This window comes from Carex rostrata, chromosome 18, assembly GCF_964058835.1.
Source record: "Carex rostrata chromosome 18, lpCarRost1.2, whole genome shotgun sequence".
Classification (NCBI taxonomy): Eukaryota; Viridiplantae; Streptophyta; class Magnoliopsida; order Poales; family Cyperaceae; genus Carex; species Carex rostrata.
Genome location: NC_135935.1, coordinates 9,195,560 through 9,221,616, shown reverse-complemented (window position 1 = coordinate 9,221,616; position 26,057 = coordinate 9,195,560). Strand labels below are relative to the sequence as shown.

Below are 26,057 nucleotides of genomic sequence, written 5' to 3'. Positions count from 1 at the left end.
TATATTGCTAGGTATTTTCTTGGACTCAGGAGAGGTATCAAGATATATATATTATATATATATATAGAGAGAGAGAGAGAGAGAGAGGAGAGAGGGGACTGGGGAGAAGGGAGAGGAGCAAGAGGTTAAATAAGAAAATTAGATGAAACGTAAAGAAAGGCACCTGATAAGAGATATATATATATATATAAACATGAACAAGTGTAGAAGCTGCCAATTACAAAGGTGCATGTTTTATACTTTTATTAATAAAAAGCTAGCTAGGTAAAATTTGGAAGGTATATAGTTAGTAGGTAATATAGCGGCTGGTACGTACATTTGGCCTTTTCTTCTACAACGTACTGTTGTCGTTGATATCCGACTTAGGAAAGGGAGCGTGACTCAAAAGATTCCTTTTTGATCGAGTTAATGCCGAGGATACGAATTCGTTACTTATATATATATACTTGCTTTATTTAAATACAGATCCTATGTGGCAAGTAGATATTGTAAATATATATGTGGTGGGCTATTTAATTATATATCTTGGTCTGAACTCTGAAATGAATTAAGTTTTTCCTAGCAAGTAGCAACATGATCGATGGATGATACTGCCGATACCTTAAAAGTAATTGAAAATCTGACCCGAGAGGGACATTCATTCGGAAAGAAAATAAAATTAATCCAGAATTAATATATATGGTAACTAATATAAATGGCAGGTTCATATATATGTTATAATTAATTATAATTAAGGAAATTTCTTAAGGAAATGGCTTCTACTTCTGGACTAATTTTGTAGTTGCACTTTTTCAACCGTATTACTAATTTTGGAGGATTTCATACGGTACATTCTAAAATAAATAGATCGATAAAATTAAAGTATGGAATTGAGGAGTTATATATATAAGACTCTAATTTTTGCGTAAAAGTTAAAATTATAATTATAGTGTAATATTAGAAATAAAAAAGATATAATTAACTTGCTAAATAAATAATAGGATGGCTAAAATTTCTCATTATTTTTTTGCTCCAATAATGCATCATATCCTTATTTTCTTTTTCAAATTTAAACAATCAATCCGAACCGTATAACATGATCTCTATATTAAAATATTCTTAGAGACTAAATTAACTTTTGGAAGTTTTTTACTATTTTTTTAGATAGGTTCAAAATTATTCTTTTTCATAAGATGGAGAACCATCCAAAAACAGTGATTTTGTATATATCTATCTAAAAAATGATATTTTTTTAATAAAATATAAAATTTGGTCTTTAAGAACATTTTTATATGGAGATCATGTTAACCTATTTGGATTGATTGTTCGGACTTTGAAAACATATATAAAAATGCGAATCATAACTAGGACATAAAAATTATATAAGACATTTTTCTTAAAATAAACCTAGTTAATCAAAATAAAAACAACTATATTGATTAAAATACAAATAGATTAGTTAAAGCAAAATTAAGAACATGCAATAACATGTATTATTTGTAGATGCTTTCTTTCCGAAAAATATATTTAAAAAATCTATTTGTTCTGTTATTACATGCTATAATAGTAGAAAATATATTTAATATTTTAATTTTCATTATTTTATTCAGAAAATTTTACAAATTACCCCCACCTTTCAAAAAGTTCAAACAAACCACTCTCTTACTAAATTTTTTAACAAAATGTCCTTGTAGGACTCACCCCCCACATCAAAATTTCCCCTCCCTTAAGTTTACCCTCTCACTAAATTTATTTCCTTTCCTTCCCATCTAGTTGTCTTCCCCAAATTTTTCTGGGAAGGAAAGAACTTAAGGATGGAAATAAATTTAGTGAGAAGGAAAATTAAGGGAGGGAAAATTTTGATGTGGGTGGGTCCTACAAGGATATTTTGTCAAAAAATTTAGTAAGAGAGTAGTTTGTTTGAACTTTTTGAAAGGTAGGGCAGCTTGTAAAATTCCCCATTTTATTCACCATCACCTTTGCCAAATAAAATTATTTTCAACACAATATCTATCTCAGTTCTCGCGTGCATGTGCCAATTGTAGAAAACCATCACAAGCGTCTCAAAATTTGTTACATTATCCGGAAATAAAACTCTCTCGCAAAAGATATAGCGCATGATAATGTCGAAATTTTTATTAATAGAAAAATAAATAAAATAATATCGACAATGGAGAAGAAATTTGAGGAAACTCGACATATAAGAAAAACGTGATGTTTCTGGGGATGTTATAGACCATCACGTCCTGCTTAGCAAAAAAGATTAACCCCTAACTAAACAATGGAAAAAAAAAATTTCATTGTCTATCACTGTCAGGAAAAAAAAATCCAAAATGAATGAAGAAGAGAAAGAAAGGGATGGTGTGCGTGGGCTATGGGACCAGGCGTGTGGGTCTTTTTTCTGTTGTTTAGTTGGGGTTAATCTTTTTCACTAAGCAGGTCGTGATTCTCTATAACATCTATTGGACGTTATGAACTATCACGTTTTTCTATATGTCGAATTTCCGCCAATCTCTTCCTCATTATCGATATTTATTTATTTAATTTCCTATTAATAAAAATTTCAACACGATAATGTGTCAATTAAGTAATGTAGTGCTTTTTGGAAAATTGAAAGACATGTACGAGTTCTATAAAGCATGGATATCACTACAAGAATAGAACATTATTCAAGAGGGATACTGTCGGTGTACCTTCGCGGATGCTATATGGAAGTAATTTTTAAATGAAATATTAATTGACTTGTTTTTTTTATTAAGTCCGTCACACAACCAAGTTTAAGTTTATCAAACTTCTTTATACTTGATTTTTAAATTTTAAGAGATATTGCTTTCGTGTTGTTTAGTTACTTTAAAAGGAAATTTTACCAGATATTGTTTCGTCTTGTTTAATTACTGTCTTAGCCAGAGGTTAAAATTGATTATTTTCAAGTATCACTTCCTGTTTTCTACAATCGGAGCAGTGCACAGGTAATATGCTTGTTGAAATTGCTTATATTAATTCTTTTCATATCAATAAGTTGTCAAAAGTACTTCAGGATTTCATGATGAATTCATTGTCACTCTTCAGAAGAAGAAAAAAAAAAAAACTAATATAACACATAACAACAACAAAATAAAAAAATAAAAAAAAAAGAGAGAAAGGTATTTTCATCAAATGATTACATCTCTAAATCATCTAATTCTGGCAAAGGAAACCGTAGTAGAGCTGCAATTCCAGTTAATTGTTCCAGCTCTGAAAAAAAAATAAAAACCGATAATTTAATAAGAAATATGAAACTTAAATTTATTGGACAAAAGCTCAGGCACGACAACTTTCCCTATTTGTAAGTAATTCAAGTTTTGGCATAATGGAATGCCAAACAAGTAGTAGCATGCATGACATAGAAGGTTACGATCGATATCAATGCTAGCTATCTCTATGTTATATATGAAGCAATAAATTATAAGTTACCTAGCTAGCTAGCTAGTTAACCTCAGTTTAATTAAGTTGGCAAGGTAAAACATATATAAATGTATATATAACACTTACGCTCTCCAGAGATGTGCAAAGAAGAGAAAATGTGCACACTTCCACCCGAATCTTTCACAGACTCCACCAAACGCACATACCTTTGCCTCTCGCCTACATCAGAATTACTGTATACAAAGTTGATGAAAATGACACGGTAGGATTAATTAATTCTATTGTTTTCAGTAAGAATTTACATGTAGATCCTAGCTATATATAACCAAAAGGTATGGTTGCAAAATAAAAGAAGAGTAGAACTGAGTTACCGTTCATCAAGTCCCTTGAAATCAATCCCATAAATTTGTAGGCTATTATATATGCTCATCAAGTCGATCTCTTAATGAGCTTAAGAATTCCCTATCTACTCTAAAATATTACATATCATATCAAGTGCTGACACACGATAATATTTTTCAGCCTTAGAAATTGGAGGTCAATTTGTGGTGGTAAAACAAGACTATCACATCCCCCAAAAAAAGTACAAATTTCTGTAATTAAATATAGAAAAGAATGTAATACCGGAAAATATTCTCCGTTATTAGAAGAGTCTCGACTGCCAACCTTTCATTAGCAAATTCAACGTGCCTAGGCCCATAACAGGCACGTGAAGAATCCTATAATTATATATACAATAGAAGAACACATAGGAAAAAAAAAAGCATGAGGATTTTTTGGTACCAATAATTATATTGACAGGAGAAGAGACTTTGCCCCGGTTAAAAAGAAAGGAAAACAGTTCTTACTTGTGAAAGCATAGTAAAGAAGTCCTTCAAGGCTCGAACCTGTAATTAAGAATCAAATTTAACCGAAGGAAAAAAAATGTCAGCATGTTTCAAAATTAAAATACAAATTATGATCAAGCAAAATAAAACTCATACAGTATAGAAGTGCGTGTTTGCATTTTTTAAACAAGTATACCTCTTTGGCTGCCTTAGTATCTTTTATTAGGTTCATTACATTTGGAGACTGTAGCACATCTTTTAAACTGTGCCTGTATTGTTGCAGAGTATGTATTAAAAGAATTAATAAACAGGGCAGGTAGTCAAATTGTAAATTAACTGCATCGATCCTATGCAATCATTAGCATTAAGCTTTCTTTATTACTGTGTGGCAAACTTTTATAGGGCATCTAAATGGAAATCATTAGCAGTATTTTAGATTGTTTTTCATACTCAATATTAATTCTCAATCAAGATTAAAATAAGTGTCATATATGTAGTTTAAGACATAACAAGTTGCAAGCATTTGATACTAACAACCGCATTGTTTGAAACCCATATAAACAAATGAAAAAACCTTTTGACAGTTTGAATTCCTCAAAATAGCAGTTCTGCAAATAATCATAGTTCAACGACCAACATGTAAACAAGAAGACTAACGTGTAACCAGACGTTGCATGTGCAACGATGATCCGTGATTTGTTCTTAATTATTGTCTTTAAATCCTGCCTTTGTGCTTCCATTAACAAGTAATCACGGAACTGGTCCTGTCAAATAACAAAAATAAATTATGAATTCATAAAAGCTGCAAACAAGATGCTGTAAATTTAAGTGTGAAGAAATAAAATCTAACCTTAGTGAAACCAGGGCTTGCAATCACAACACACCGTATGATGCTGAAATCAATGTGCATTAACAATGCCTAAGAAATACAAGAAATTCCCAGTCAAAATCGCATCGAAAAATACCTTTTTGCTAATGAATTTATTTTTACAAAAACGTACTTCTACAAAAATCTTTGGTTTCCATGAAAAAAAAATGTCAGTCACAGTGCTCTTCAAATCATAAAAATATCAACCAAAACCCTCTTCTCATACTTATATAAAAACCCCAACTAAAGCCTCCTTCATCGCTTGCTCCGTAAAAAAAGTTTGTTCGTAACTTTGAAAACAAAATTGGGTTGCTTAAAAAATGATACAATTTGGTTAAAAAACAATGTAAAGGAGGCAAGTCAATGAGGCCATCTCTTGCATTTTAACAGGGTGGTCTGTGATGTTTCAAACTTTGTATGGGTATAACATCTACAAGATATTATGAGTAATGAAGGGAATCCCTGAAATTTTCTCAGTTTTCCTTGAACTAACCTGAAGAACATTCTCAAAGAATTTCTTGAGAGCCTACAATAGAGAAGATATAAAATCAAACATCAAATCAAGTGTGGAGATATTGAACAGTTGTCGACATTTTTCTTTTTATTTTTACCAGTTGGTATTTAAGTTAATTCCATCGGAACCTCTGCTGATTTTCGTATTGACAAGAATTCAAAGAATAAACTATTACTATTAAATGCGTACAGGTTTACAACTTCAACAGTACCAGCACTGACAAAAGGTCACTCCCAGTAACAATACATACAATATCAGCACAGTTCTGGTACAGAAATGATAGTAACAGATCCATGAATGGAGTGGCGCGAATTGTAACATACCGATTCGTAACCAGAAATTGCAGGGCCATGTTTCCTACTGTTCCTAGGAATGGATGTTTCTATGCGTGACCTTGCTGTTGTAATGCTGTTCAAGTACATTACAAGATCGTCAGAATAGTACCATGTTGGGCCTTTCGTGAAAGAGGGATAAAACACAACTTATTATTTTTCAGAAAATGCCATAATTATTGGCGTATGCATAAGGCACCATTTTGAATAAGCTGGGCAGTAAGTATTCTCATGAAATAAATGATTAGAATGACAAGCAATGCCTTTAAAAAGTTTACTGAATTGAAGGAATAGGCTCAAAATTAAGAATAACAAGGAATTAGGAGAGACGTTCCATTTATAAGAAAAGTAACTTTGGACGACCAAAGAAGGTTTAATGGGTTGAATTATATGACAAACTTATTAAATTGACAGCTAATTAGTCATTTTAGTTTACCAAATAACCAGTTAGTGATCTTAGCTATACAACTCTTTGTTTCATTTTGGGGATATCAATGTATTTCACCTTACTCATTGCAAACTACCAGTTTGGAATAAGGATTAAGGACCATATATATATACTGACAACAGAACATACAGATTACCTCCGACCAACCATGAAGAGCTGTGCAAGGCCTTCTTGCATCAGAATAACAGAGAGATCAACACTAGCAGCATGATCTAATTAAATTAGACAAATACATAAAATAAACATCAAACAAGAAAAGAAGTATGAAAAATACAACGAGTCACATTCTATTATTTAGGAGAGGTATTCAGTTCTACAGTACCATTTGTAGGACCCAGAACACATAATACTACGGGGTTAATTTCATATAATAATGTCTTTTTTTTCATTTCTTTTTTTGAGGAGGAGGGTGGGTGGAACGGCAAAGGTTTCATATTAAATCCTCGATAGACACTGATTCATCTGTGCACACCACAGGTAAAACACAAATTGGACAAAGGGAATGCTTATCAAATAATTAAAAGTATTAGTTGATCATACCACATGCTTCATGGAGAATATCACGTGCAATGGAATCCCAAATTTTCTAACAAAATTACAAAAGAAAAAATAAAGTTTCTCAAAAGGAATTGCTGCACCTAATAGGAATGTATCACACAAAGGAATAAATATATAAAGCACCAGAATATGTTATGAACAAAATCAATCCCACAGACACACATGCACTAACCGAGAATTTCTTTTTTTTTTGTGACCTTGTTTCTTAATTAAATAAGACTTTACACAAAATAATACATATAGTAAGATCAAGCTAATCATATGATCTTACAGTAAATTAATATTAAAAATTAGTTCTACTAGTAACCACTTCTTTTTCTTAAATTATTTAAGAAAATCTGGAACTAATTATGCTCTTACCTTGCTAATTACGAAAGGTCTGTGTAGCTCAAGCTCCAAAGTATGGAATTGCCCAATCTACATCAAACAAAAGACAAAATCGATACAAAAATTAAACTTTCTAAAATTGTTCTATTAGAACCTTACAGAGCCAACAGTACCATCAATCTTCCTTCAGGCGTGTGGAACAAAAAACGCAAGCCAAGAAAAAAAGGTAGAATAGAAAAGAAAATCAGTTCAAGCAATTCACAAACTTGTATGGTGGTGCAAGCCATGCATGCTGATCCCTGTTTCATGTTGGAAATCAGTAACCATATGATGTCTAAAAACATGACTAACCAACCTTGACATGCTCATTCTGTGTAAAGTTCTTGCCACGTACACGCAAGACCGAGCCCTCTTTATAATAATCTACAGCCTATTTCATAAGAGATGACAAAACCAAACATAAAAAAAGGAAAAATACAAGTCATAACTTTGAGTTGTGAACAAAAACCAGGGCTAGAAAATGGTTGAGTAGGCATAATCAAGTAATTTGGTCCCCCGGCCTGACAACAAGTCAAGAAGAGTGAGCCTGGACCTGACCAATTAAATGATCAACCCATGCTTTATAAAAAACTACTACAGAAGTTCATAAAATCTGAGACGAAGTTGGTGACTAACTGGTACAGCTATTGTACCCACAACAAAATCTGAGATTTAAGTACCCTGGAATAAATTTTACCTCAACTCTGATTTCTAGCATCATCCTTACTCGCTCTGCATCTCTTCCACCTGAACCCATGTCCCTAACCACCTTTCTGCCATACAGAAAAAAAGGTTCTTCCTATATCAAGAGCTTATCCCAGAAAACCCAATCCATCCTCATTTGAGGAAACAGTAAACCACCTTTTTTTTGTTTCCTTTGTTCTGGTATTTGCAAATACCAGAAATATTACTAGACCTTTTTCAATTTAAGGATAGTGGTAATTAATATGATTTTGGTACTTGCAAAAAGGTTCCCAGTTTTAAATAGGAAAAACATTCTGGTCAGTGGAAAAGTATTGTTGTTGATCAAGTTTACCCCTTCCAGGCTCCCATTATGTTTGCAAACAACCGTATCACCTCATACAGTTAAAATTGTTGGTGTTTCTATTTTTTTTTTTTCTACATATTCTCAAAACATCACCTTCCGGTTAAACTAACGCCGACATGCTGAAATTTCAGCGATTATGTGCAGGTATCAGTTGTACCATTTTGGCTTTTTCTCTTTTCAGTTTGGTCATATGGATATTGAAGCATTAATAGCAATCAAAGCCATAATTAAGCTGTTGAGCAACATATATAAGATCAATTTGTAAGACAATTCTGTTCGTATAAACTAGCATTCAACAGTTGGACCAAGATATTGGCCAACATGCTAATAATCCTCGGCAAAGACTGCATGTTCCTGAAGCTTTCTATGTCATTATTGAAACAAAAATTCACAACTAATTAAGTTAAGATTCCTCTTTTACCAAATTGTAACTCATCATAAAAATAAATTATATATCGTACCGAACAGTTGTGGCTTCAACTGTGTCTCCTGGACAGATGAGGTTATAAGCATGCCACATATCATCATCTTCTACTGGCTTAAGCTGATAGAAAGAAGAAAATTATAAAATTTAGTAACTGGGTGCCTGATCACATAACTGATTAGGCTTTATTTTTAAGTTAAGCAAAAATTATGGTAGTCTAGCTTCTGCTTAGCCTTTTGACATTTTTTTTCATAAAAATTAGACACCGACCACATTTCGTCTCCCTATTTACTTTTAATTAGTACATGCATGATGCATAGAATTATTTCCAAATCTTTTACAGCCAGAGAAATTGAGAGAGAGAGAGAGAGCAACAAAGAGAAAAACCTTGACAGTACCGGGTCCATCAGGTACGAAATTCTTCCATATTAGCTGCATGGCTAGAGATATTTTGGAGCTTAATTCCTCTCGTCTGAAAGATAACAATGGAGACTAGTAGCGGTCTTCATGTTAGCTTCCAGGGACCCTTTAATTGTATATCCTGTGACATGATATTCCTTTCCTATTCTGGGAACAGGGACAAGAGCCCAAAATAAATGGACGATTTTAGCTTACCTTATATATTAGCCCTTGTTAAAATTACAGTGACATAAATTGTTCACACCAAATTAAGATCACACAAGTTATTTTTGTTTGGTTAATTATGACTTAATGTTAAATCAAAGTATAAACTATTCTTGTTTGATTATATAATTTAATTAAAACTAAAATTACAAAATAACGATATTTAATTTAATAATTACAAATATAGAAGCAAGCTGAAAACCGTAATGAATGGGTGCAAAATAATGATACTTAATTTCGAAATTACAAATATAGAAGCAAGCTGAAATTTAATATATCTCCATTATATTATTAAGCACGTTGGGTGTCCGATTTGCCAACGGCTACGATTGAAAGATGAAACTTCGGATTTGATCTCAGCCCTCTAATTACATAATTTGTCTTCTTTTGATTAAATTGATATATTTTATGTATAGAAGTCTAAATTTAGTTAAAAACATATTCACCACATGTGCTGCCATACGATACGTGATAGGGCCATGTTCCGCGGCCCATGTAGCTTCAATCTGGGCCATGAACAAGGCCGGGATTAGGACCTCGTTCTGCGAGGCCAACCCGGGATGCAATGCAAAGTCCACGATTGAGGCCCATAATAAGCCGGCCCAATAAACGGCTTAGACAGCCTACGCCTCGGGGGATAAAGCCCCAAAGTCTCCCTTGAATCAATAACCACTTATAACTGGCAGCCACGACGGTTACTGACCTCGCCTTCCTAACAGCCACGATCACACGATCATAAGTGGCCTTATAACTGATTCACGTTCTGCCTTACCCTGGCAGAGGGAAGGCGGTACGTAGAAAATACTATATAAGGCCATCTCTTTCACAGGAAAAGGGCGAACGCAGAGGTACACCGTTACTTTCTGACACCCCTATTCTCTTACACACCTGCTCTCTTATATTCATACTCCGAGATATCAGATAGGACAGAGTACGATATCTCCGAGGTCCATTCCCTTATCCCTGAGGTAATCTATTGACCTTCGAGTTCGGGATCCGAGATCATCCCTCGATCTCTCTGAGTTGATCATCTCTCGCCCTGTGACCTATAGCAGGACGAGCCCAGTTCAACCCCATTTTAGCATACAGCCTGCTACCTCATATAGCCCGTATCAATACGTTATAAATTATAATTAAAATTGAACAAATTTTGAAATTTAGATATATTTATATGTTTCCTTATTTCTTTGTTTCCATATTTCTCTTCTTCAATTGAGAAGACTCCACTTTTCATTTTCTTATTTCTTTGTTTCCTTATTTCTTCTTCGTTTTTATATGAATCACAATGGAAATCAATTTTTTTTATATATCCTTATTTCTCTTTCTTTGTTTCTATACATATTGGTGTGGGCAATTTAGAATATATTTAATTTTCAATATATAATATATCAATGTATGTGTGTATATATTCTAAATTGAAAACAAAGAAGAAGAAGAAGAAGAAGAATAATAATATAAATTGGAAACAAAGAAGAATATAAATTGGAACGTGTGTGTGAATATATATTTCTCTTATAATATGTGTGTATATATATATCCTATACATACACATGATAACACTTTTTATTTATATTTTTTGATATCATATTATATGTCGATATTGAATTGTTGTATGATATTTGATATTAGATTCGAATCGAGCTATTATTTGATATCACCGGTACTTAAAAATAAAGAATCATCACATCATCAAATTGTTATCAACAATTTTCCAAGCACATTTCAATATAGAGATCACATCTAACGGTTTGGATCGACCTTTTGAACTTTGAAAATTAAAAAACGACATGGGCCCTCAGAAATAATCGATTTGATATTAGCCAACCTCTATGTGTGTGTGTGTGTGTGTGTGTGTTTGTTTTGTTTGGTCCAATCTGATATTTATGTAACATGTTTAGTAAAAACTGAAACATATATATTAGTCAAAATCAAAAGATTAGAAATCAACAATAATATGGCAATATTTAATTATGATATCAACTATATATATCTATATTCAGATTTTGTCGCAAAAAAATATCTAATGAAGAAAAGTTGAATTTTAAATTTTGACAATTTTTTTATGAAGATAAATTTGTATATGCACACTAAACTTATCTAAGATGTCTTGGAACTTTGAAAATATATAATATAGTTAATATATTTCATATTACTTGACTGAGGTTCTAGAAAAAAAAAACTTTAAATTATACAAAAGTGTGGCATATCATAAAAGGGTAATTATAATTTCTCCCACCTATCCATCCCCCATTTCATCTCCCAACTAACTAACTTTCTATTTTAACTAACTACCATTTCTAACAACCTTTATTTCTTTCCTCTTTCTCCATTTTTCTTCCACCTCCATCTTCCTCTTCCACCTCCATCTTCTTCTCCCACCTTCGCCTCCACCTCCCTCTCCTACCTCCGCCTCTCCCACCTCCGCCTTCCACCTCCCTCTCCCACCTCCGACTCCGCCTTTCTCTTCCACCTCCACCTTTCCCACCTCCCTCTCCCACCTCCACCTCCCCCACCTCACCTCCGCCTCTACCTCCCTCTCCCACCTCCATCTTCGCCTCCTTGTTTCCATCAATAAGCTTCCTCCCTCTCCCACCTCCCACCCTCTCCTACCTCAAAATGGTAAATACGATAAGCTCCATCCCTCTTACACCTCCACCTCTGTTTTTTATTCATCTATGCCTGCTACTCTCGCTCTAGTGAACATTCTGCTGGAGATCATCCGTCACTCTATCTCAATCAAGAACGCCTCTGTCGGGAATTAATACTTCAACGTGTATGAATGAATACTAGAGCACGCTTTTACTGGGTCAGATCCATCACTGTCAACCGTATCAAAATAGTTTTGTATATGTGGATGCAATTAATCCCTTTCATGTCTATATTCTCATTCCTCATAAAGTAGCGAGTTATTTGCAAAGAATAAAAATTTATTAATTGTGAATTATGTCACTGCGTACTAAATAAATGATATAAAACCAAATTTTGAAAAATAAAATAGAGGTATATGAATGAATACTTGATGTCATAGATGTGAATACTCAACGTGTGTGAATGAATACTTGATATCTTAGATATGAATACTTGCATAACAAGATATTAATACTTGTGCAACAGACAACTCAAAAGTATGTTATCATGGATCTCATTTGAAAGATAAAATTGTGTAGAAAACGTTCGTGGTTTTAGATTTGCAAAATTCCTCACAGATCGTCAGAAATATTGGTTAGATTGAACGGAGAAGAAAAAATCATCTCTAAAAATGTGTAAAAAATGGATGAGTGATGTGTCCAATTTTTGTATTTACACTTGCACGACGATAATGAATACTTTCTCGATGAGGAATGAATACTTACTTGACGAGATATGAATATTTGTGCAACAGACAAATCGAAAGTATGTCATCATGGATCTCATTTGAAAGATAAAATTGTATAGAAAATATTCGTGGTTTTAGATTTGTAAAATTCCTCACAGATCGTCATAAATATTAGTTAGATTGAACGGAGAAAAAAACCACCTCTAAAAACTTGTAAAAGATGGATGAGTGATGTGTCCAATTTTTATATTTGCACTTGCACGACGATGATGAATATTTTCTCGATGAGGATGAATACTTGTGCAACGGATAACTCGAAAGTATAACATCATGGATCTCATTTGAAAAATAAAATTATGTAGAAAACATTCGTGGTTTTAGATTTGCAAAATTCCTCACCGATCGTCAAAAATATTGATTAGATTGAACGGAGACAAAAAAACCCACCTCTAAAAAACGTGTCCAGCTATTTTTTAAATACTTGATATCTTAGGAATAAATACTTGATGTGTTATATATTAATATTTGATGTATTATATATAGATGAATACTTGCACGCATCAGTTGTAAAATATTTCAAATATTAGGTGGTCCCAAATAGTATTAAGTGGTATCCTAGATAGTTAGTAGTTATTCAAGTAGTTAATGACTGAGGGATGAAATGAGAGATTGTTACGGGGGATAGCTAGGTGCTCCCAATTGTATACTCCGCTAGCTGTAAACTAAATTTAAATTATATATATTGTAGAAGCTATATATATCATAATTAAATAATTAAGTTCTCCTTTCTTAATTAGTGTACTGGACATGCATGACGAATGAATTCGTTCTCAAATAACCATAATCGATCTAAAGGAAATTTGGTTCGTGCATGTATATATATACGGGATTAATTAGCAACATATATGATAACAAAAACAATAATCTAAATATAGATCAGTGCATGAACAGTTTTAATTTATCCGAGTTTAAGTCATCCAAACCATTAATTTCAGATGTCATGTCCAATATTTAATCTCTCTAATAATTAAACAGCATGACCAGATAATCTATCAAATAAGCAAAATCTTAAGGAGGTTTATTGGTTCATGAATTGCAAATTTGCAATAGAGCTTTATATATAACTGCACTCATATACCTAGCTATATATATATACTTAAACAATGTAGGCTACGACGGTTTACATATTTCCAAAATTCTGCTAATTAACAACCTTCAATATGTCTTGAGACCCTTCTGTTTGGAAAGAAACTATTTTGAATTTGGCAGTAGAGCAACCATGTTGTTGTGATAGTAGAAGACCCGATAATTGTGGTTTGTTTGAATCATATCCTTACCAGTATTTACCATTTTTCCTGTCACCATATCACAGCACAGTCTACTCCTCAGAGTTAATCTCGCAATCATCGTCTGCGTCAACCTCCATATAGGAGATATAATAAGCCTCTATAACAGAAATGAATCAATAAGTTGATTAACAATTACAAAACAAATAAATAACTTTTATTATTTACAAGAATAGAAAATGAATTTATTGATGAAAATGACACGGTAGGATTAATTCTAATGTTTTCAGCAGTAAGAATTTACATGTAGATCCTATAACCAAATGGTATATCTGGTTGCAAAAACAAGTTTTCAAAAATATTAATGAAATTTTTGTTTTGTTTTTGCATAATAAAAGAAGAGTAGAACTAAGGTGTTCTTAAGCTCACCAAGCCCCTTCGTGAGCTCATTCAAAAAACTACCGGATTGGCTTCAAACGACGAATCCAAAACCGTTGAAGCTAATCTACTTTACGAATAATAAGTTTACATGCATGTTAAATTTATAAATTTTTTTAATTAATCTAATATATAGTCAAGCAGTCAAAAGATGATGAAAATTTAATGTATTAAATTAATTTATATTTTTTTTCTTACCGCTTGACTTTATATTAAAGTATTTTGAAAGTTTATAAATTTCACATGTAAACACGTTATTTGTGAAGTATATCAGTTTCAATATAATAATTTGAATTCGTTGTTTGAAATTAATCCAAAAAATTTGCAAGCTAGCTATGCTCATCAAGTCCTTGATGATAGATCTAGAACACCTTAGATCCTACTCATAAAATATCACATATCATACATAGCATGTGCTGACACAATAATCGTTTTTTGCCTTAGAAATTGGAGGTCAATTAATGATGCATGGTAAAACAAGATTATCACATCGCGCGCCCAACAAAAATACAAAATTCTATAATTAAATATATAGAAAAGATCGAATGTAATACCGAAAAAGATTCTCAGTCATTAAAAGTGTCTCGATTGCCATCCTATCATTAGCAAACTCAACGTGCCTAGGCCCATAACAGGCACGTGAAGAATCCTATAATCATATATGCAATAGAAGAACACATAGGGAAAAAAAAAAAAAAAAAAAAAAGCATGAGGATTTTTTGGTACCAATAATTATATATATATATATATATTGACAGGAGAAGAGACTTTGTCACGGTTAAAGGAAAACAGTTCTTACATTCGAGAGCATAGTAAATCCTTCAAGGCTTGAATCTGTAATTGACAAACCAAATATTATAACCGAAGAAAAAGAATATTGTCAGCATGCATGCATGTTTCAAAATTAAAATACAAATTTTAATCAAGTTAATTAAAAACTAAAAGTGTGTGTTTGCCTTTTTTTTTTAAATTAAACAAGTATATATAGTACCTCTTGGGTTTCCTTTGTATCTTTTATTAGATTCATTACATTTGGAGACTGTAGCACATCCTTCAAACTATATGTGCCTGTTTTGTTGCAGAGTACATTAAAATAATTAATAAACAAGGCAGGCAGGTAGTCAAATTGTAAATCAAGTGATGATGTTAACAACTGCATGCATCCTATGCATGCAATCATTAGCATTAAACTCTCTTACTGGTGGCAAACTTTTATAGGAAATCTAAATGAAAATCATTAGCAGTATTTTAGGTTTTTTTTTTTTTTATTCCATAAACAATTCTAGAAGAAAGAACAAAAGATATTAAGAAAAAGAAAGAGAAAAATAAGAACAAGTTATTCTAAGAATTTAAGGCAACAATTGCTATCCATATATACTCAATATAAATTCTCAATCAAGATTAAAATAAGTATCATATATGTAGTCTAAGACATTACAAGTTGCAAGCATTTGATACTAATTAACAACTGCATTGTTAATTTGAAACCCATATAGTTACTTTGCACTAAAGTTAGTCAATTCAATTAAACAAATGAAAATTATAGCTTTAATGGTAGATTTGGCCATTCCCTATTATCTTCTTGGAAGGCCAAAAAACCTTTTGACATGCAGTTTGAATTCCTCAAAATATATAGTAGTTCCACAAATAATCATAGTTCAAGAAACAATATATATATATGTAAACAAGAAGACTAACTTGTAAGCAGATGTTGCATTTGCAAAGATAATCCGTGATTTGTTGTTAATTATTTTTCTTAAATCCCGTCTGTGTGCTTCCATGAATAAGTAATCACGGAACTGGTCCTGCCAAATAACAAAAATAAATTATGAACAAGTCAGTTGTTCCAGTTTTGGTCGTCGGAACTGTAATTAATGAGATGTATATATTAATTTGTTTTAATGTTGCTGATATGGAAACATCGTAATTTAATTTAATTAGTTGAAATATTGGCTAGTCCAACATCTCAATCAACTTTAGTTGACCTACTAATCTTTAACTGATCAAAAGATAAGCACTTGAGATATGATTTATTCAATAATTGGATCAAATTCAATAATGTTCGAAAAATGCATGCAAATGAACAAAATTTTAGAGTCCTAGTTATTTTGACTGTAGTTTCATTTCACAAATTAAAAATGGAGAAAAAAAAGTTATTTAAATACTGCTTGGATTTAAATTCGCCAATTTTATCAATATTTTCTCAGAAAAAAATTTATCACCTGAAATATTTATTAAGAGTCCCAAGTTTTGTAGTTCCAAAAGGTTCATGTTTTTCAATGATTAAAAAATAAACCACGGTACGTAGTCGATTAGTAAATTTAATCATAGTTTTCTCCAATGTCTTAATATGGGTTCGGAAACTATTTGTCATTTACTAATTTTAGACATAGTATAAATAATTAATGTTTAGCTTTAATTATTCTAAATAAGTAATTATCAATCGAAATATGACAGTTATATAATGGACGAGGGCCCTTGTCATATATATTGTGATGGAAATGCAAAAAGTTTTTTGACACGCATGTGGTTTGCATTAGCAGATAAGTAGTTAAGAAACATTATTTTTATTGATTGTATTGTGAAATGATTTCCAAATGTTAATTTGTCTTTTGAATTAAGCTTAATTTCATCACTATTTTAAAGAGGCTATTTTTTCTCTTCACCTTAATTAAAAAAAAAAAAAAACTAGGAACTGCGTAAAGAACAAAATTAACTTCATGAGAAAAGTTATCAATGTGCTAAAAGAAGATATATGGATATAGGAATTCATTATTTACTAATATAAACTCGAACTATTTAATAATAAATCCTCATCAAAACAAAAAACAAAAACAATGATTTCGATCGTCCTTTCAACAAACGTTGGAAGTACAAGTGTTAAAAAAGGTCTTAAAATAATAAAATAAATATATATTTGTTATAAAATAAAGATAAACAAGCATAAAGAAGAATAAACAAGATAGAGAGGAAAAGATGACAATCTCTTTATTCATACATTTCTCATGTGTATACAATACAAGATTACAAATAATCTATTTATATGCCAAAAATTGTGAATGAAAAATCATCTAAATTAATTACAATAATAAATGAGAAAATTAATTTCAATAGTTGTGGGATATGAATTTCAATAGTAGTGGGGTAGTGGAGAATGAATGTTGGGAGTTATGGACATCCATATTAATATTTTATTCATAACACTCCCCCTTGGATGTCAATTACATAAGAATATGCCTCATTAAAACCTTACTAGGAAAAACCCTATGAGATAAAAACCTAGTGAATGAAAAAAAAATACAATATTCTTCTAAATACGCAACTACAGTCTTACCAGGAAAACCCAGTGGGAAAAACCATGGTTAAGGAAAATATAGTACGTATTAACTCCCCCTCATGACAGCATCAGTCAAGATCTTTAATTCGGCGAACTCCAATATTACGAACTAGCTTTTCGAATATTGCAATAGGGAGGGCCTTAGTGAATAAATCTGCTGGATTTTTCACTTGAACAAATTTGCTGAATATTAATAATATATTCTTTTGGAGATCATGTGTGAAAAGGAATTTTTGTGAAATATGTTTTGTTCTATCTCCTTTAATTATCATTCATTTCATTGATTAATACATACAATATTATATTAATATATGATCGTCGATATCATTTATCTAAAATACAAGCTACATGTCTAACAAATATGTTGAATCATAGATCTTAACCAAACACATACTAGACTTGCTTTTGTATATTGCTAAATTTTCTCATAGGTAGCAAAATATATGTTTAATTATATGTCAATATCTTCACATGGGAGAATAACTATATCCTGCTGAAATCAAGTTGGGTTCGGATTATTTTTTCAAATCACTCGGATTGCATATGGTTGGTATATGGATGGTTTAGGTGACATATAAGAGCATCTACAACGCCTTGCAAAATCAATTGCAAATGCTGACCTGGCACCGCTCCGCAATTTCATTTCTAATTTCACCGATACAGAGGTTCTCTCAAATTTGCAAGCTTTCAAAATTTGCAAGCTTTCATCGGCCCTTTCATTTCGCTCAAAATCTTCAAATCGCGATATCTCTTGCGCTGCTCGTCGCTAACTTGAGCTGCCAGTCATCGCTCAAAATTTCCTCTCCCCTTCTCCCCTTTCCCGTCCCCGTTCCTCCGATCAGAAATGGAAACCAATCCGACCGACGAGTCGCGGTTTCTACACCTGACGAGCTGCCAGTTGCACAATCTGGCTGACATCAACCTACCTAAAATCCTGGAAGAGATCGATCTCACCGCTAACCGTCTGACCAAGCTCGACGAGTGCATCTCTCTCCTGTCCCATCTTAAAAAGCTGTCGCTGCGTCAGAATTTGCTCACGATCAAGCTATCGAGCCCCTCACACAGTGGAATGCAATCACTGGTCTAGAGGTGAGTAGGATACTTAGCTTTTCGTTTATGCCCCTCAAAAGTTTAGTACTTTTCTTTTTCACCCCTTTCTTTTTGCTGATATCTTATAAGCGATATTGCTTTTATTGCCATTTATATGTATGGTAATGATTAACCAATATGTATTTGTTTATACCTGATGTATGTCAGTATCTGTACCAGACAAAATGGTAAGTTAGAGAATTTTATCTTGTATGCTTCTGGCCAGCAATTAGTTTGATGGGCAAGCTTCAGAGTTTTATATTATGTTATTCTGGTCAGATTATACATGTTTCAGTAAAACACAATCCAGAACAAATATTGAACAAATATTGAAAAAAAAAATCCTCAATTAAGAACCAACAAGAAGATAAAGTTAAAAGATTATTTCCCTGACCTAATTGAGTTTTGCTCGTTGTCACATTACTCGGGGGTACTAGTATACCAGTATGCTGTTGAACCTGAGAAGTATTTCCAGACCACATATTTTATTTCCCCTTTTTGCCCTTTCAACAGGAGATGGTTTTGAGGGATAACAAGCTCACAAACATACCGGACATGTGCATTGCTATGGTAACGTTCATTCTGGTGAAAATAGTTTAGAAACCTCCTGATATTGGTATATCAAAGTAAATAGAACTTGCTACATAGTGTCAGTTGGCACTAATAATTCTGATGCCCAAATCCTAACTAATAACCTTGACTTAATTAACATTACCAGGTAAGGTTATCATTATAAAGGCATTAACATTAACATACCAACTAATAACCTTGACTTAATTTATTCTTGAATTTTCAACTGAATTTGCAACTTATGTTAAAAGAATATCATTGTAAAGGCTTCCATCTCAGATTTTTATATGCAGTTCTATGGAGAAGCCACGGTAAGGGCGATATCAAGACCAGCAGCTCAAGTTCCAACACGGAGGATACAACAAGGATCATAAATGAAAGAGAGTGTCAGTGAAGCTGATTATGCCTTTTCAGAGATCTACATTTTATTTGCAGCAATATGAATTGTACCAGTACAACCGATGCCAATACTGGTACAAGAACATATAATGTACCAGTTGGCGTATACGTTATCAGATGCAAAGACTTTTTGATGCACCTGTCCAATACATTTTTGTTTGTTCACTAGCTAGCAGTTTGCATAGGAGGTATTGTGATTTGTGAATGTAATACTAGATCAAACATTTTCTTCTTTTCTTATATGATAGGATATTGCTAGAGGTGTGATTAGTGTGGAAAAGCAACATACATAGTAGTCTTTCTCTTATTAACTTTTTAATTGTTAATTATGTAACATAATTTAAGAAGATTGTTCACATAGCCTTCATATTAAATTATCATATTAAATTTTTCTGTGTTCTTTTATATGTATTGAGAGACAGAGAGAAAGAGAGAGAGAGTGAGAGAGAGAGAGTGAGAGAGAGGGAGATGAGGGCTTCTGTTGTTCATCGTGGAGAGGAGAGAGAGATCGTAGATTTGGATTTAACAGAAAATCACGCTACGGAGAAAAAGTAAAAGGTCAACCGAAAAAAAAGAGATCGCTGGCGGTCAAAATGAAATTAAATCTAATTTCATGGATGTAGAGTCATTGAAATTAAAATGAATTAAAATTGCAATTCAATTGTTTGCAATTGCAAAGTCTTTCACCAATGGAGATGCTCTAATTGTTTCAAAATTTGACCACCTGCTCGGATGATTTTGGGTTTGAAGTCGTGTTCAATTAATTTTGGTTGTGTGTCGAAATTCGGAATATCTATGGTACCGGATGTAATATTAGTTCAGATTATTTTTTAACTGTCGCATGAATCTCAAAAACAAATTTCTTATATTTAAATAGACATTTAATTTCTTTTGCTAGGCTGAAAATTAATCTCAAATTCTTTGGCCTCCCTCCGGTACAATAGATGATACAAACTCGAGATAGGATTGAATGTAGTTATTTCAATTTTAAACTGTTCTGGAGTTGATTTACGATCAAATGCAGACTGATGCGACTGGAACTTATCACAATTACACAAATTTTTTTTTCTGATGAACATATTTATTTGATAAAAAAAAGAAGTTATTTACAATAGCACTAATTACATCTGTCTATTTGTGAAATTATACATTATTATACTCTCTTAAAGATTTTTTTTTTTTTTAAATAAAAAAAAACTTTAAAAGAGTATAATATTTTATGGATTCAACTATCCCTCATCTTATGCAAAATGTTCCCAGTTGTGGATATCCATCATAATCTCATTTATTAGTATAATCCGTGGCTTATATTTCCCCCAAAAGGTTCTTCTGTTTTTCTTCTTCCAAAGAACCCACACACCCGCCAACAATGTTGTATCCCAAGATTTCTTCCCTAAATTTGAAGTTTCCTTCCTTCCCTTCCACCAAATATCTACACCATTATGCCTGGAGATTGATGTCTACATTGTTGTAGACGCCAAAGATAATAGGGCATTTACAATCATAATGCAACACCACAATTAAAGGTGTTTGGAGGACTCTAGTACTGTCATATGGCAAGAAAATAGGTCATTTACGACCCTAATACAACACTCCAATTGAAGGTATTTGGTGACCTCTAGTAGTATCTTTAGATGGCAAGGTAATAGGGCATTTACCACCCCAATACAACACTTCAATTTAAGGTATTTGGAGCACTATAATAGTGTCTCTATATAGCAAGTTAATAGGACATTTACAACCCTAATACAACACACTAATTGAAGGTGTTTGCAGCACTCTAATAGTGTCTCTAGATGGCAAGATAATATGACATTTACAACCCTAATACAACACTCCAATTGAAGGTGCTTGGAGTACTCAAGTAATGTCTCAATATGGCAAGATAATAAAGCATTTACGACCCTAATACAACACTCCTAATGAAGGTATTTGGAGCACTCTAGTAATTACTCTATATGGCAAGATAATAGGGCATTTACAACCCTAATACAACACTCCAACTGAAGGAGTTTAGAGCACTCTAGTAGAGTCTCAATATGGAAAGATTATAGGGCATTTACAATCCTAATACAATACTCCAATTGAAGGTGTTTGGTGACCTCTAGTAGTGTCTTTAGATGGCAAAATAATAGAGCATTTACGACCCTAATGCAACAGCCCAATTGATGGTGTTTGGAGCACTCTAGTAGTATCTCCAGATGGCAAGATAATAGGGCATTTAGGACTCTAATACAACTCTCCAATTGAATGTGTTTGCAGCACTCAAGTAGTGTCTCCGGCTGGCAAGATAATAGGGCATTTAAAACGCTAATGCAACACTCCAATTGATGGTATTTGGAGCACTCTAGTAATGTCTCTATATGGCAAGATAATATAGCATTTACAGTCCTAATGCAACACTCCAATTGAAGGTATTTCAAGCACTCTAGTAATGTCTCCATATAGCAAGATAATAGGGCATTTACAATCCTAATACAACACTCCAAAATATGGTGTCTGGAGTACTCTAATAATGTCTCCATATGATAGGATAATGGGGCATTTACGACCCTAAATACAAGATTCTAATTGAAGGTGTTTGGTGACCACTAGTAGTGTCTTTATATGGCAAGCTAATAGGGCATTTACAGCCTTAATATAACACTCAAATTGAAGGTATTTGGAGAATTCTAGTACTGACTCTATATAGCAAGTTAATAGGGCATTTACAACCCTAATACAACACACTAATTGAAGGTGTTTGGACTACTCTAGTAGTGTCTCTAGATGGCAAGATAATAGGGCATTTACAACCCTAATACAACACTCCAATTGATGGTGTTTGGAGCACTCAAGTAGTGTCTCCAGATTGCAAGATAATAAGGCTTTTACAACCCTAATGCAACACTCCAATTGATGGTATTTGGAGCACTCTAGTAATGTCTCTATATGGCAAGCAAATAGGGCATTTACAACCCTAATACAAAACTCCAATTGAAGGAGTTTGGAGCACTCTAGTAACGTCTCTATATGGCAACATAATAGGGCATTTACAACCCTAATACAACACTCCAATTGAAGGAGTTTGGAGCACTGTAGTAGAGTCTCAATATGGCAAGATAATAGGGCATTTACAATCCTAATGCAACACTCCAATTAAAAGTGTTTGGAGGACACTAGTAATGTCTCCATATGGCAAAATAATAGGGCATTTACGATCCTAATGCAACAACCCAATTGATGGTGTTTGGAGCACTCTAGTAGTGTCTCCAGATGGCAAGATAATAGGGCATTTAGAACTCTAACACAACTCTCCAATTGAATGTGTTTGCAGCACTCAAGTAGTGTCTCCAGATGGTAAGATAATAGGGCATTTACAACGCTAATGCAACACTCCAATTGATGGTATTTCGAGCACTCTAGTAATATCTCTATATGGCAAGATAATATAGAATTTACGGCCCTAATGCAACACTCCAATTGAAGGTGTTTGGAGCACTCTAGTAATGTCTCCATATAGCAAGATAATATGGCATTTACAACCATAATACAACACTCCAATTGATGGTGTCTGGAGTACTCTAGTAATGTGTCCATATGCCAGGATAATAGGGCATTTACGACCCAAATACAACACTCCAATTGATGGTGTCTGGAGTACTATAGTAATGTCTCCATATGGCAGGATAATAGGGCATTTATGATGCTCATACAACACTCTTATTGATGGTGTATGGAGTACTCTAGTAATGTCTCCATATAGCAAGATAATAGGGCATTTACAACCCTAATACTACACTCCAATTGATAGTGTCTAGAGTACTCTAGTAATGTCTCCATCTGGCAGGATAATATGACATTTACGACCCTAATACAACACTCTAATTAAAGATGTTTGGTGACCTCTAGTAGTGTCTTTATATGGCAATATAATAGGGAATTTACAACCCTAATATAACACTCCAATTGAAAGTATTTGGAGCACTCTAGGAGTGACTCTATATAGCAAGTTAATAGGGCATTTACAACCCTAATACAACACACTAATTGAAGGTGTTTGGAAAACTCTACTAGTGTCTCTACATGGCAAGATAATAGGGCATTTACAACCCTCCTACAACACTCCAATTGATGGTGTTTGTGGCACTTTAGTAATGTCTCTATATAGCAAGATAATACGGCATTTACAACCCTAACAAAACACTCCAATTGAAGGTGTTTGGAGCACTCTAGTAATGTCTCTATATGGCAAGATAATATAGCATTTACGACGCTAATGCAACACTCCAATTGATGGTATTCGGAGCACTCTAGTAATGTCTCTATATGGCAAGATAATACAACATTTACAACCTAATGCAACACTCCAATTGAAGGCGTTTGGAGCACTCTAATAATGTCTCCATATAGCAAGATAATAGGGTATTTACAACCCTAATACAACATTCCAATTGATGGTGTCTGAAGTACTCTAGTAATGTCTCTATATGGCAAGATAATAGGACATTTACGACCCTAATACAACACTCCAATTGAAGGTGTTTGGTGACCTCTAGTAGTGTTTTTTGATGGCAAGATAATAAGGCATTTACAACCCTAATATAACACTCCAATTGAAGGTATTTGGAGCACTTTAGCAATGACTCTATATAGCAAGTTAATAGGGCTTTTACAACCTAATACAACACACTATTTGAAGGTGTTTGGAGCACTCTAGTAATGTCTCTAAATGGCAAGATAATAGGGCATTTACAACCCTAATACAACATTCCAATTGAACGTGTTTGCAGCACTCTAGTAGTGTCTATATGGCAAGATAATAGACCATTTACAACCCAAATACAACACTCCATCACTCCAATTCAAGGTGTTTGGACCAGTCTAGTAATGTCTCCATATAGTAAGATAATAGGACATTTACAACCATAAAACAACACTCCAATTGAAGTTGTTTGCAGCACTAGGGTAGTGTCTCCGGATGACAATATAATAGGGCATTTACAACCCAAATGCAACACTCCAATTGATGGTATTTGAAGCACTCTAGTAATGTCTCTATATGGCAAGATAATACGGCATTTACAACCCTAATACAACACTCCAATTGAAGGAGTTTGGAGCACTCTATTTGAGTCTTTATATGGCAAGATAATAGACCATTTACAACCCAAATACAACACTCTAATTTAAAGTGTTTGGAGCATTCTAGTAATGTCTCTATATGGCAAGGTAATAGGGCATCTACAATCCTAATACAACATTCCAATTGAAGGAGTTTGGAGTACTCTAGTATATTCTCTATATGACAAGATAATAGGGCATTTTCAATCCTAATGCAACACCCCAATTAAAGGTGTTTCGACGACTCTAGTAATGTCTCCATATGACAAGATAATAGGGCTTTTACGACCCTAATACAGCACTTTAATTGAAGGTGGTTGGTGACCTCAAGTAGTGTCTTTATATGGCAAGATAATAGGGCATTTACACCCCTAATATAACACTCCAATTGAAGGTATTTGGAGCACTATAGCAGTGACTCCATATAGCAGTTAATAGGACATTTACAACCCTAATACAACACACTAATTGAAGGTGTCTTGGAGCACTCTAGTAGTGTCTCTAGATGACAAGATAATAGGGCATTTACAACCCTAATACAACACTCCAATTGATGGTGTTTGTGGCACTCTAGTAATGTCTCTATATGGCAAGATAATACGGCATTTACAACCCTAACAAAACCCTCCAATTTAAGGTGTTTGGAGCACTCTAGTAGTGTCTCTATATGGCAAGATAATAGGGCTTTTACAACCCAAATACAACACACTAATTGAAGTTGTTTGCAGCACCCTAGTAGTGTCTCTAGATGGCATGATAATACGGCATTTACAACCCTAATACAACACTCCAATTGATGGTGTTTGTAGTACTCTAGTAATGTCTCTATATGACAAGATAATAGGGCATTTATAATGCAAATACATCACTCGAATTCAAAGTGTTTGGAGCGGTCTAGTAATGTCTTCATATGGCAAGATAATAGGACATTTACAACCATAAAACAACACTCAAATTGAAGTTGTTTGGAGCACTCGAGTAGTGTCTCCAGATGGCAAGATAATAGGGCAAATTACAACCCAAATACAACACTCTAATTGAAGGTGTTTGGAGCACTCTAGTATTGTCTCCAGATGGCAAGATAACAGGGCAATTACAACCTTAATACAACATTCCAATTGAAGGT

At 33.2% G+C, this 26,057-nt stretch overlaps 1 protein-coding gene and 2 long non-coding RNA genes across 5 annotated transcripts in view; 1 reads left to right on the top strand and 2 right to left on the bottom strand.

Annotated features, from left to right (window-relative positions):
• Positions 1–3,081: 3,081 nt before the first annotated feature.
• Positions 3,082–9,207, bottom strand: LOC144569205 (protein PELOTA 1-like). 3 transcript variants are annotated; one of them, XM_078319429.1, is made up of 16 exons: positions 9,157–9,207; positions 8,807–8,889; positions 7,995–8,070; positions 7,614–7,688; positions 7,292–7,348; positions 6,914–6,959; positions 6,510–6,585; positions 5,917–6,001; positions 5,573–5,605; positions 5,062–5,130; positions 4,869–4,975; positions 4,408–4,480; positions 4,233–4,271; positions 4,009–4,103; positions 3,511–3,617; positions 3,085–3,213 (listed from the first exon to the last, which is right to left on the bottom strand). In XM_078319429.1, the coding sequence occupies exons 1-16, from the start codon at positions 9,205–9,207 to the stop codon at positions 3,140–3,142; spliced, it is 1,146 nt and encodes a 381-aa protein (XP_078175555.1). In that variant the 3' UTR covers positions 3,085–3,139. The 3 variants fall into 3 exon arrangements, with proteins under 3 accessions (XP_078175554.1, XP_078175555.1, XP_078175553.1); XM_078319427.1 differs by lacking the exon at positions 9,157–9,207 and having other exon boundaries at positions 8,807–8,887; XM_078319428.1 differs by lacking the exons at positions 8,807–8,889; positions 9,157–9,207 and having other exon boundaries at positions 3,082–3,213; positions 7,432–7,688; positions 7,995–8,066.
• Positions 4,453–26,057, top strand: part of LOC144569207 (uncharacterized) — a 40,568-nt gene continuing 18,963 nt past the window's right edge. Inside the window, exon 1 of the long non-coding RNA XR_013516022.1 lies at positions 4,453–4,527. This is a non-coding gene — a long non-coding RNA (uncharacterized LOC144569207). The remainder of the gene's footprint in view (positions 4,528–26,057) is intronic.
• Positions 13,831–15,289, bottom strand: LOC144569206 (uncharacterized). The gene is made up of 3 exons (XR_013516020.1): positions 15,233–15,289; positions 14,988–15,082; positions 13,831–14,155 (listed from the first exon to the last, which is right to left on the bottom strand). It is a non-coding gene; the product is annotated as an uncharacterized LOC144569206 (long non-coding RNA).